The sequence below is a fragment of the Symsagittifera roscoffensis genome, chromosome 8, assembly GCF_963678635.1.
Source record: "Symsagittifera roscoffensis chromosome 8, txSymRosc1.1, whole genome shotgun sequence".
NCBI lineage: Eukaryota > Metazoa > Xenacoelomorpha > Acoela > Convolutidae > Symsagittifera > Symsagittifera roscoffensis.
In genome coordinates this window covers 37,088,039-37,100,949 of record NC_087069.1, presented here as the reverse complement: position 1 = coordinate 37,100,949, position 12,911 = coordinate 37,088,039, and the positions used below count along the sequence as shown (strand labels likewise).

Sequence of the window (12,911 nt, the reverse complement as noted above, 5' to 3'; positions counted from 1 at the left end):
CCGACCCTCCTTCGCAATACTTTTTCGTCAATAAGGCCTTTAGTCGTTCTTTTTCACGTCGCCGGAAGGTTGTGCTGTCCCAGTCTGGCAGAATGGCACAATTTTACGATTCGGCTTGAAGTCCCGTCGGCTTGATGTCCGGCACCCATTTTTTGAAGTGGGTGTTTCCTATCCGCACAGAGGTATTTCGAAATCGAGTATATTCAAAACGGACCTGAATAATTCTGGATAAAGGAGAAATTGGGATAGCAAAATGGACATCGACCTACAACGCAGAGAGCCAGAGGCAGCAGCCTCTAGATATCCTGCGGTTGTGAAAACAATATGATTAGCCTGGTAGCTTTTTTCAGAGCGGGGCTAGGAGATCAAAACTCATGATCGTTTGGTGGCATTGTACTTCAAATTTCAAAATATGTTCTTATTATCCCCTATAACTAGAAGTTAGGGCATCAAAATGTGGTTTCAGATAATGTAGAAAGTTTTTGAGGGTTTTGCATCTCTGAAGATGGCAAAATACTTAACGCCAAGGCGTTCAACGATCCCTCATAGTCCTTCTGCTCCAACTGTAAGTCTATCCTCAATCCAAAACGACTTAAATGACACAGATGATAGTTCAATAAACTGGGAGTCAGACCTAACCCACAGAAGTAATAGCGATGCTGCTATTTTAAAAGCTGATAATGCGCAGAACCGAAATCAATCAACGAGAGAGGAGCTTCAGGAGGAAACAAAAGAAATCACTGAAACAAAAGAAGTCACTGAAATCTTGGAGTCATCGACTTGTGAAAGCAATGTAGAAAAGACTATTATGGGTGCGAAAAAAGAAGTGGACTCAAAGGAACGAATGATGAATTTTTGTTTTATTGCAATAGGAATCGCCATTCTCGTAGTGTCTCTTCCACTCCCTGATTTTTTGAGGGGATTTCTACTTGGTGCTTTGATTTGTTCAGCTTTGAGCTATTCGCTGGCGCTTATGACCTTTCCTCTGTTGAGCTCATCGACTAAAATTACAACACCTCCAACAACAGATAGAATAGACTACCAGGAAGAGGCTATTCTGAAATACGAGGTAAATAACTTGTCTTTGAACGTGTCTCATTGGTTCAAAATCATTAGTTGATTTCAGTAAATCTATTTGTTCACAAGACTCATCTCCTGGTCCCCTCTATTTGAAATACTGCAACAGAAATATTTTCATCTGCCTCATTGGTGGCTAGTGTTTGTCGATAGTAAAGCGCAAGTGGCTGAGAGGGAAGGGCATGAGACTCCAAATCTCGAGGTTGCCTGTTCGAATTTTCCTATCTTTCTTACTCGAATCTAAATTGCCTCAGTGGCCTCGTACGTAAGTTGAGCAAAGAAAGTGGGGTTGTAAAACCTTTTTATTTATTTCAAGTCAGTTTGAATTTTTTTGTAACTGCTTGGTACGTTTTCTTCCGATGTTTTTTCACTTTCTTTTTTCTTGGCATGATTTTTTCTAAACTATCTTTTTTATTTCGATAGATATAGTTTTCTTAGTTCGATTTTGTTTTTCGGCTTAGCTTAGCGGCTATCTTGTCTCGCAAAGAGAGCGAGGTTTCTCGGTGTCTCTGTTTTTATTTTTGGCTTGCTAAAATGGACGTTAATGAAACTATCTAAGGTAAGTCAATAAATATAATTTTTTAATTTTGATTTGGTCTTACGTTTAAGAACTAGCAAAGCGTTTAACGACATTTTTAATATTTAATATATTTTAAGCTGGCAACCGTATTTGAGGGTTGCTCACAAAGTTAGTGATATTTACTAAGATATACAAACATCAATAAGTTTAGATAACAAGATGTGAAATCATGACATGACAGTTCATAGTTTAGCTATGGAATGTCACTGTTCCCTCCTTTTTGCCCTTTCCCTGCTGTTGAAAGCCAAAACGCATTGCCTTTGAAACTGTGCTACGAAGAATATGTTGTTCGACGCCGTTTTTGCACAGATCTACGTTAGATCACTGTTTTGATTTTTTCTTTTTGACCTCTAGTTATTAGCCACAGATATCCACACCATCAGCCTGGAGCTTAACACTCCAAAGCAGGCCTTGAGCTGGATACGGTTTTCATGCTCTGGGGGTGCTCCTTCGCTGTCACCGTGTAACAAAGCTTTTAGCTTTGAAGTCTTTCTGTTCAAAACGCCATTTCACAAGCTAAATATAATGTATAATAAGATGGCAACCTGTCTTGGTGGTTGCTCACTAAGTTAGCGATCTTTACTAACTTAAACAAATATCAATTAGCTAAGATAACAAGATGTGAAATCATGACATGACAGTTCAAAGTTAAGCATGGGTATGTCACTAGCGTACGTCACTGGGTATGTCACTAGTTAAGCATGGGCTGAGAGGGAAGGGCATGAAACTCCAAATCTCGAGGTTGCCTGTTCGAATTTTCCTATCTTTCTTACTCGAATCTAAATTGCCTCAGTGGCCTCGTACGTAAGTTGAGCAAAGAAAGTGGGGGTTGTAAAACCTTTTTATTTATTTCAAGTCAGTTTGAATTTTTTTGTAACTGCTTGGTACGTTTTCTTCCGATGTTTTTTCACTTTCTTTTTTCTTGGCATGATTTTTTCTAAACTATCTTTTTTATTTCGATAGATATAGTTTTCTTAGTTCGATTTTGTTTTTCGGCTTAGCGGCTATCTTGTCTCGCAAAGAGGGCGAGGTTTCTCGGTGTCTCTGTTTTTATTTTTGGCTTGCTAAAATGGACGTTAATGAAACTATCTAAGGTAAGTCAATAAATATAATTTTTTAATTTTGATTTGGTCTTACGTTTAAGAACTAGCAAAGCGTTTAACGACATTTTTAATATTTAATATATTTTAAGCTGGCAACCGTATTTGATGGTTGCTCACAAAGTTAGTGATATTTACTAAGATATACAAACATCAATAAGTTTAGATAACAAGATGTGAAATCATGACATGACAGTTCATAGTTTAGCTATGGAATGTCACTGTTCCTCCTTTTTGCCCTTTCCCTGCTGTTGAAAGCCAAAACGCATTGCCTTTGAAACTGTGCTACGAAGAATATGTTGTTCCACGCCGTTTTTGCACAGATCTACGTTAGATCACTGTTTTGATTTTTTCTTTTTGACCTCTAGTTATTAGCCGCAGATATCCACACCATCAGCCTGGAGCTTAACACTCCAAAGCAGGCCTTGAGCTGGATACGGTTTTCATGCTCTGGGGGTGCTCCTTCGCTGTCACCGTGTAACAAAGCTTTTAGCTTTGAAGTCTTTCTGTTCAAAACGCCATTTCACAAGCTAAATATAATGTATAATAAGATGGCAACCTGTCTTGGTGGTTGCTCACTAAGTTAGCGATCTTTACTAACTTAAACAAATATCAATTAGCTAAGATAACAAGATGTGAAATCATGACATGACAGTTCATAGTTAAGCATGGGTATGTCACTAGCTTGGAAACATTCTTAGTCTTAGTGGCTTCTGTTTCGTTGTCTGTCTGCTAGCTTGCATTGATATGTGTGTGATATCGCAAGTGGTGCGAAGCTCTGCTTCGCCTCTGTGTAGAAACTTCTCTATAAATTGAGGCAAGGTAATGTGGCATCGAGTGTTTATGAAGTTTCGCTAAGCTTTCCGAAAAATGTTATTCATTTTTCAATTTTTTATCTCAGTTTTTTATTAGGACAGTAGTTTTTTATGATTTTAGTTGATGTTTGTAACAGAACCGACGAATCATTTGGTGCATTGCTTTTTTTAAAATTCTAATTAATAACTGTTTTGCGCATTTCTGACTAGATATAATGCCCATGTTCGAAGAGGCAAATACCTGCTGCTGTTCGAGCCCGGTCAGGATCTGTATTTTCTGCTGTTTGAAAATCCCATTTTCGGACTCGTTTATCCGCTTGTAATTTTCTGCCTAGAGCCCGAAGTACGCACTTTCTTGAAGGCTCATTCATATCGTTTTTAAAGTCAGAAATAGTCTTTGTATTGATGCAGGCAACTCGGTTCCTAGATTTTGTGTAATTTCTTTATTTGTTTTTTGCTTTCGCGGTTTCTTTGGCTCAATTGGTTATATCATTGTATTTGCCTCGTATTATGCCCCTTCAAAAGCAAAAATAGGTTTTCAACCATTAGTAGGCTTTAGCGAAGATATTAAGCTTGGATTTTCTAAAAATAATATTTTCAAAATTTCTGATAATTTTTTATCAATGATAATAAACGGTACCCTAGTTTTGCTTGATAAGTGTTCTCTAAATAATTTTTGTTTTAATGGTAATTTAGCACTGAGTATTGTGCTTCACTTCTTTCAACTAGCTACCATACTATGTATGTGATGTAATCGCAAGTCTTCCGAAGCACCACTTCGCCTACCAATAAATCTAATCAGTTGTCGATTAAAGTCTAGCCTCCTTAATTATTGCGAGAATGCTTGTCTCAACACCATGGCAGACTTTGTAAAGGAGCCATGAGCTTCTTTATCTTAGGTGTGTATATCCTCCACCTGTGCAATGAGGGAAAAAGATTGTCCTCAGAAGGATGTACGAGGAGTGTTTGGTAGTTTACAGCTACACTTTAGACCATCTTTTAACTTTGATTTGAGAGAAAGTTTGTCCTAAAAGAGAGGACGCTTAACTAATTCGATGCTCGTTTTAGGTGATTCATAGTTGTTGATGTTTGATTCATAGTTCTTTTTTTACGCTGGTGAGCAATCTCTAATGTTTTTTTTTTCGAGAGGTGTGTTTTGTTGATTTCATGTTTGTCGCTAAATAATTTTAATGGACTTTCCCCTCAATAGTTTTTGAAAATCAGTTGTCACTTCGAAGGCTTCACATGATTGCCAAAAGCTTTTCTTTCCTTTATCATGTCCTGTAGGATTGCGCGATGGCTTTGTATATCACCTGCAACTCTTCCATTATCTGCATACCAATTTGGGTGACTTTTGGTTTTTGAAAAGCTTCAACAGTGGAATATTTAGTGCTCCTTAAGTCGATTTCCAGATCGTGTTGTTTGCAGAAAAGTTTGTAGGGTGTTTATATGAGTTTGATAACGCATGTTTTAGTGCTGGGTAAAGATTTTCCACATTATTAGAAGTTCTTCGTTCAAGTAAAGCATTCTTTCCATCATCAAAAAAGGTATTGAGCCCTTAAAATTTTTTCTTGACCTGTGAAATTTTGTACACAATTTATTAATTCTGGCCGAAGCATTATTTGAAATATTTTCCTTGTTCTGTAGGTCGGACATTATAGATGGGTTGATTGTTTGGTTATTCGTCTGAGAATATGATGTCTACCAATTGGTGTTACCATTAGAATTACGTCAAGGTTATGGGATTAGTGAAAACAGCGTAGGTGCTATTGCTGTTTTTTTTTCACATGGCTGGGAAAGGCTATGATGTGAAGAATCCCGAGGTTTTATTATGAAAACTTTATTAGTTGAATGAAAAAAAAAATCATTCAATAGTTTTACTCCAGGGTACTGAAAATAATCAGGGTACTGATAATTTTGTTTTAACTTACCCACAAATTGCGGAGTTCACTGACACAGGAGTCCAGAAACTGACATTTAAGAGAAGATTTTGGCAGGTTTTACATTTGTTATTGAAAAATGTACTTAAGAATCTATACGAGCTCTCCTTTATAAGTCATCTTAAAAATATTCTTGATCTTAAAATTAGATCAGTTTGGCAACTATTAGTTTTTAACGGGTTTGGTTTGGTGTATTTTTCAGAAAATGAGGTAAACAAAAGTGTGTCGTAAAATGCAGACTGATATTTTCTATTGAACCTTTAAAGCCGATTGATATTTATGAAAGTCCAAAAAATTAACTGAATATTTTTGTCCTTCAGACCAATATACAGCAACAATATCTTAAATTCTTCACGGCCACTGGAAGTTACTAATAGGTTTTTATATAGTTTTCCTTGTTATTTTAGCGTAAAGCACTAGTTCTCGAAGCTCGACTTAGCGCCTTTCGCAACTTAGAAAAGTATCGTCTTTTTAAGAGCCGATGGACGTAGTGAAGAATCGTATGGGAAGTGTACAGTAAACCGATATGTCAGTAAATTACCTGATCAGTAAACCGATTTATGTAATAATTACATCAATTGCGGAAATAAAGATTTATAGAATATATTTTCTTTGAGCTAAGACAAAAATTTCAAAACTACGAGGCTCATAGGAAGAGCTATTTTTTTCCATTTTTTGATAGAATTTTTGTTTTGAGGAAAAAATTTGTCATTTCTGTAAAAATCTCAGTTTTTAGCTAATGTGATTATGTAATTCAATCATTAATTTTCAGTTTAGTGATCTGGTCCACCTGTTCTCGGTTTACTGGTACATCGATTTACTGACCTGACCTATCACCGACTCTTATATAGGTATTGGTGATTTTTTTTGGTTTTTGTTCTTTCGGAAAAAGTCATAAAAAGCTCTATTAGCTCTAGATGTGAATTCATACATGTTAATGCATTTATCAATGTTTTTAGATATATATACACTTTCTGCACTTTCTGAGTTCAATTTAATTTTATCTGTTGAAAAGTGGTTCAATTGCACTCTTCAAATACGAACAGGGAAACTGTGCGGAAAGTTTGAACGACTTTTTGTTTCGAAAGTAGAAATTATTTTTTGGATTTTATCGGAACTAAAACTTAACTTTTTATCCAGTTTTCTCAAATTGAATTATTTATATCAAAAAAGTTTCATTTATATATTTTCTTGAAATTCAAAGAGGGCTGAGGCCATATAATATTTAACAGAAACAAAACTGACTTATTTTTTTGAAAAATTTCAACTTTCGAGATTCCAAGTTTTTCAAAAATAAGTCAGTTAATTTTGTGTCGTTGCGTTCATTGACCCTTTTCCAAGTGTCTGTTGGCTATGTTTTGGCACCCGCCCATCCACTACTAAACCACTGTCCTCCCACACCCTGTTTTTTTTGTGGTTGCTCTAGCGACGGTCTGTGCAACTTGTACATTATCCGGCTACACTTGTGTTCAGTTTTTCTCTCTTGGTTCCTACAGTTGGTTTTACCGGTTTGTGATTGAATATTCGATGGCTATTAATTTCATTTATCTGATAATTATCGGTATTATGTTTGTTTTAGGGTTTCATCAACGTCGGATATCAATACAACCCTTGCACACACCGTCTTAGTCTATTGCGATCCCTCTACGTAAGACTAGATGGAACAACTCTCAAAGTATTCAACCCGTGCAAAGCTGTGCCGAAGAAGGCGTCTGCGTTTGAACAGCTGACAGGAGAAAATTATTTGTTCAGTCGCGTAAAAGTGTACAGTCTTCTAGGCGCATCGGTGAGTTATTTTCATAATCTCAACTGCTAAAAAGTTAATTTCGGGTAAAAAGCTTGAACGTTGTTCTTCTGAAATAAAATTAACCTTTAAATCAAAAATTTCCAAAATTTGCTTTTCATCAGATTATCTGTGCTAGTGAATTACGCGTGGGACAGTTCGCATTTTTTGTAAATTAGTTAAGTTGTTCGAGTTTTTACGAAGAACCGCTATTAGTCCCCTGATTATTATAAACTACCTGCTTTTTTGTAATTTTTTGACACTTAGTTTGATTGAGAGCCTAGCGATTACCAAATTACCAAATAGAGACGACGTGGCTCGCAAATAGCTAGCGAAATACGGACAACCGTTATTAACGAAGAACTGCTTTTGTTAGCTGCATTTTCTATATTGAAATTATTTTGGATTAACGACACTGTCATACGTTTAAGGACGCTAAAAATGGTTACAACATCAATAGAAACTGTTTCAGATATCTCTTGTCCCAAACAGATTGTCCCGCAAGCGAAAATGGAATCGCAAATACCCTATCAAAGTGACGTTTCCGGTTGATGGTGTCGAAAGCTCCATATCAGGTTGGTCACAAAGGCTTCGAAGCAGACCATTTTTTAGAGCATGTGTTCTTAAACAAATCATTGTAGCGTTTTCAAATTTTTATCAATTTATTGCTTTTATTAGAACTTTGCTGAATTTGACAGCCTTTTCTTTTTGTTAAGGTAGGATCTTTTTGTTTTCAAAATTCTATTTCCGTCGAGAAATATGGGTTCGCAACTGTTCAGCCATACAATCTGCATCTTTTGGGAACTTAGCGAGAACTTTTCCTTTTGAACATTTTAGTAGAAAAATTTTTCAGGTCTAAACAATTCGCGGCTTCGCGTGAACAGAAACGTAAAAGTAAACCTTTGAACCACAACGAAAGCCATCGCTGAATGTTCCGACTGCTCTTTATTGTATCTGGATCGTATCTTTAAGACCATTTATCCACGGGGGAAAGGACCAACACAAGAGCTGTACAGCCCATCACGGCGAACCGCTGTTGTGCCCCTGTTTAAGAACTACATGCTTTTTTTTGGTTATTTTTCTGGGCTGGGTAATGTTGCTTCACCCTCAAGCAACGAGTACGGATCATGGTGGGCCTCGAACATCCGACCTTACGATTGAGAGGCGGAGACGTAACCACTTCACCACCGCTCCCCTATTGGTGAAGTGGTTACGTATCTAGCATGTTGATTTTTATTGACGTGTTTTAGAAGAAAACAGCTGTGCGTCCCGTGCGGGAGAGTCAACCAATGAGCGTCACAGTTGGAGCAGCAGTGGAGACAACAGACTGGCCTCCTCCTTCTCTTCCCAGCCTATTGATATGTTTCTGTTTGCTAGAAGTAACAGAGACAAAGAAGACTGGTTCTGTCGACTGTCTGTAGCCACTGCACAGATACACAAGTACCACAGGGGATTCAAACGAGTTTACTCCACCGTAAATATAATAAGCAAAAACTAGGAATAGACAAATTAATTAAAAGGAGCAAGTATTTGCTCTTATTATTATTAGTTCTGTCTGTCTCAACTTTTAGCAAGTAAAAAATTGTTGCTAGAAAACTGTCTGCCGGATTGGCATTGGAACAGTATTGATTTTGGATGCTACTCATTCAGTCATTTATAAAATGAGAGCATATTCTGATTGGCATGCTGTGCGTGAGAGGCATGATCTATTCTAAATATTTGAGCTTCCTTGATTTCTTTCAAAAATATACCCTTAAAGCATTAGCATAATTGATACTAATTTCCCTATCAATGGAAAAGTGTATGGTCTAAGTTATAAGTATCTGGATTAAATTATTTTAAGTTTCTTGATACGCTGTGGTAATGGGCAGGGTCCAGTCAAAATTAATTCATTTGGCTTCAGTTTTTATTTCTTTTCCACTTTGGTCCGACTTCATGTTTTGTTTGTGGCTTTTTTCCAGTTTCACACCCCATCGTAAAATTCAAAATCAAAATGTTCGAAAATTGTTCACACTGCATTTTGCATGTAGGAAATAAAAAAATTTGTTCACGACGACTCGTTTATTGCGGTCAATAACATGAAAAGACCTTTTGAATAGGTTTTAATAAAATGAATTTCAGAAAAAATCAAATGGGGAACTGGAAAAGATCCTTGTTTTTATTTAGTCATCGCCCGTGAGCATTGAGACGTGTGTGCGTCTCTCTCGAGACTCATTCAGCAGACGCAAAGTGACGGTGGAGGATGCTGCCTGCAAATACGACATGCAGTACCACACATTCCTCCCAGCTCACAGGATACGCGTGCAGAATGCGCAGACCAACGCAAACAGGTAAACGGGATCTCTACTGAAAAAGTGTTTTCTGCCGGTTTTTTAGTAGTTTAATTAAACCTTTACGTTTCCGATTAGCAAGCGCTATCAAATTGAAGTATTGACTTTTTTCACGCTGAAAATTTGTTTTGCAAAATTCTTTGGTTCATTGGACAGCACATTCACTCCTTTCAAGGGCTGACATGCTCAAATTTATGAAAATTTAATTTGAACGTCTGAACTATTGCTATTAAACAGTCTTAGAACTTATATACATGCTCTTGATATTGAAGTTTTTTCTTGGAAAACTTCAAATCTGGTCTAATATATGTTTGCACAGATGATTTTTTGATTTTTTAGGTACAAGTTGCTTTTACTGAAATCACCCCCTTTGTAATAATTTGATATATCCATTTATGGCTTACGGACTCAGCTAAAGGCGCCTTCGGTGCTTTGGGGTAGAGTTCGGAAAATCAATTTATTCAACCTAAAAAAAGGTCTCAGATTTTTTTTTCAAAATCCAGTTCAAAGGTTTCTTTTGTCATAAATAGTTTCAGCCGATGTGTTAGCGGCAGAGATGCCTTTTATTGCGTCATTTGAAGGGTGGTAATAGTTTTTTTTGCGACTGTACTTCAGGTTGGGGTGATGCTAAAAATTTCTGAGAAAATTTCTGAATTTCTGGGTGATGCTAAAAAAATGCTAAAGGTCAACTGGTATAAAACTCAATGCACTCAGACAAGGTCAACTGGTCTGCTGGTATTTCATAAACTAATTAATTAACTGGTAATTAATTAACTGGTACTATTTGATGCTCAGTTTGTCGTGTCATTTTATAAACACAATCTCAATTCATTCTTCAACAATCAGTATCTCTTCTCTCTCCTCAGTTGAAACCTCAGATAACTCTCAAACCTCTATCCCCTAGTCCTACTTGCTCTAACTCTGAATCTTAACAGGTTATGGGCCCAGATTTCTAAACTTTTTGATTTAATAATTATTTGATTTCTGTCAGAGTTTTTTTAGCTTTTATCTAGCCTTTAGCAAAGCAGAGATGGACTTGAAACTGGCTGGATTCAGTGGAAAGTCTGAAGATTTTCCAGCTTGGTCGACGAAGTTTGTGGCACTGATGCATACCAAAGGCCTGTTCAGGACTGTGATGGGCAATGACGATCTACCAGAAGCTGAACCTACGCTACCTGAGAATCCGAATGCTGACCAGATGACGGCGTACAACACCAAGATGCAGGAGCGAGCTGTGCTGATCCAGCAGAGGAAAGACAACCGAAACACAGTGTGGTCACATCTAGCTCTGGTCCTGAACAACACCACACTGATGTACATCAAGAACGACTGCGTGGCTGCGGATGGCTATGGCGATGGGACGAAGGCCTGGAGACTGCTGCAAGAGAAGTTTTGCAGTGTGGAGAGGCCTACAGTGGTCAGTCTAGTAGGCCAGCTTGCGAAGCTGCGCCTAGGATCAGAGGAGGATCTCGATGACTACTTCGTTCGAAGTCAAGAGCTGATGACGCGGCTGAGTGAAGCTGGGGAAGCAATTACGGACACACTCTTCAATGCGCTCGTGATCAACGGACTGCCTGACAGCTTTGAGCATTTCGTGGTGCAGGAGAGCTTCCAGCCGGCCAAGACTTTTACAGAGCTGAGAACGAGGTTGAGGAACTATGATGACTCGAGACGAGCTCGATGTGGAGAGAAGACTGGGAATGGACACATAGCTATGCCAGCTGTGAGGAAGAAGAAAGGAGCGTCGGGTGGTGGCTGTTTTGTGTGCGGTCAGAAGGGTCATTTGGCAAGAGATTGCAGATCCAGAAGTGACAGTGGTCAATCTGGTGCTCGAGGCAGTGGCTCGAATGAAGCAAGTGGTCCAACTTCAAGGAAGCAAGGGTGCTTCAAGTGTGGACAACAAGGACACTTTGCAAGGGACTGCAAGCAGGCAAAGACAGGGTTCTTCAGTTGTTGTGCAACAACCTCAATGAAGGGAGATGATCTCATTGTGGATACGGGATGCACCGATCATGTAGTGCGCGACAAGGCTGTCTTCTCAAGCTTTGGGAAATGGGATGAGGGGACAACAGTTGAGAATCCGAACGGTACAATATCAAAGATTGAGGGCATAGGCTCGGTGGAAGTGGACATACGAGACTGTCAAGATGTGACGAGGAGCTACACTTTCCACAATGTGCTGTTTGTGCCGAGCTACAACGTGAATCTGATGAGTGTGAGCTCAGCAATAGCTAGAGGGTCTAGTTTCAGCTTTACATCAGACTCTTCTCATCTTGTGGCACCGGATGGTCGACGGCTACCAGTGAAGCAGCGCGGCAAGCTTTTCTTCCTGGAGTGCAAGTTCAAGAGGAACGCGATGACTCTAGCTACGAAAGCGAAGATGGAGACAAGTAGTGCAATGCTGTGGCACCGAAGGCTGGGGCATCTCAACAAGCATGATCTAATATCAGTTGTTGATGTCGGCGAGCTAGGGTTCTGCGAAGTGTGCACAGCTTCGAAGATGCACGAAGTAGCAATGCCAAAGAAGACAGAGAACAGGGCAACTGCAGTGGGGCAGCGGGTCTTCAGCGACATCCAGGGACCATTTGAAGTTGCGAGCATGCATGGAGCGCGCTATGCCGTGAGCTTCATTGATGACTTCAGCCGTCTGGCAGTGGTCAAGTACCTGGTTAAGAAGAGCGATACTCTTTCGAAGTTCAAAGGCTTTGTAGCTGAGCACGGAACACCGAAGTGCTTGAGAACTGACAACGGAGGTGAGTATTCGTCGAATGCTTTTCGGATGTTCTGTAGAGAAATGCAGGTGAAACAGGAGTTTACAGTACCTAATACTCCGCAACAGAATGGCGTGGCAGAGAGGTACAACAGGGTGATAACTGAGATGACTCGATGTCTACTGGCCGATGCAAAGCTCTCAAAGATGTTCTGGGTACGAGCAATGTCAACGGCAGTCAGGGTTCGCAACTTGTGTCCTACATCCAGCAATGAGCATCGCATTTCATCAATGGAGATGCATTATGGGAAGCCATCGAAAGTCAACTACCTGCGAGTGTTCGGATGCCTGGCGTACTACCTGGACAGAGGAAACCGGCGGAAACTGGATCCGAAAGGCAAGAAGAGCAAGTTCATTGGTTATGACGAGGAGAGCAAAGCCTACTTGCTGATGGACCTGGAGACAAAGCGAGTGGTACGAGCAAGAAGCGTGACGTTCAATGAAGACATCATTCCAGACGACTTTCTGGTAGACAGTGAGCAGTCACAAACACTGGGTCTATCAATCGAGGGATGC

At 39.1% G+C, this 12,911-nt stretch overlaps 1 protein-coding gene across 1 annotated transcript in view; it reads left to right on the top strand.

The window, feature by feature from the left end:
- Positions 1–470: 470 nt before the first annotated feature.
- Positions 471–12,911, top strand: part of LOC134853170 (testis-expressed protein 2-like) — a 28,675-nt gene continuing 16,234 nt past the window's right edge. Inside the window, exons 1-5 of the mRNA XM_063869125.1 lie at positions 471–1,069; positions 7,092–7,298; positions 7,768–7,870; positions 8,546–8,769; positions 9,462–9,625. Of these exons, the coding sequence (XP_063725195.1) occupies positions 506–1,069; positions 7,092–7,298; positions 7,768–7,870; positions 8,546–8,769; positions 9,462–9,625 (1,262 nt within the window). The 5' untranslated portion in view covers positions 471–505. The remainder of the gene's footprint in view (positions 1,070–7,091; positions 7,299–7,767; positions 7,871–8,545; positions 8,770–9,461; positions 9,626–12,911) is intronic.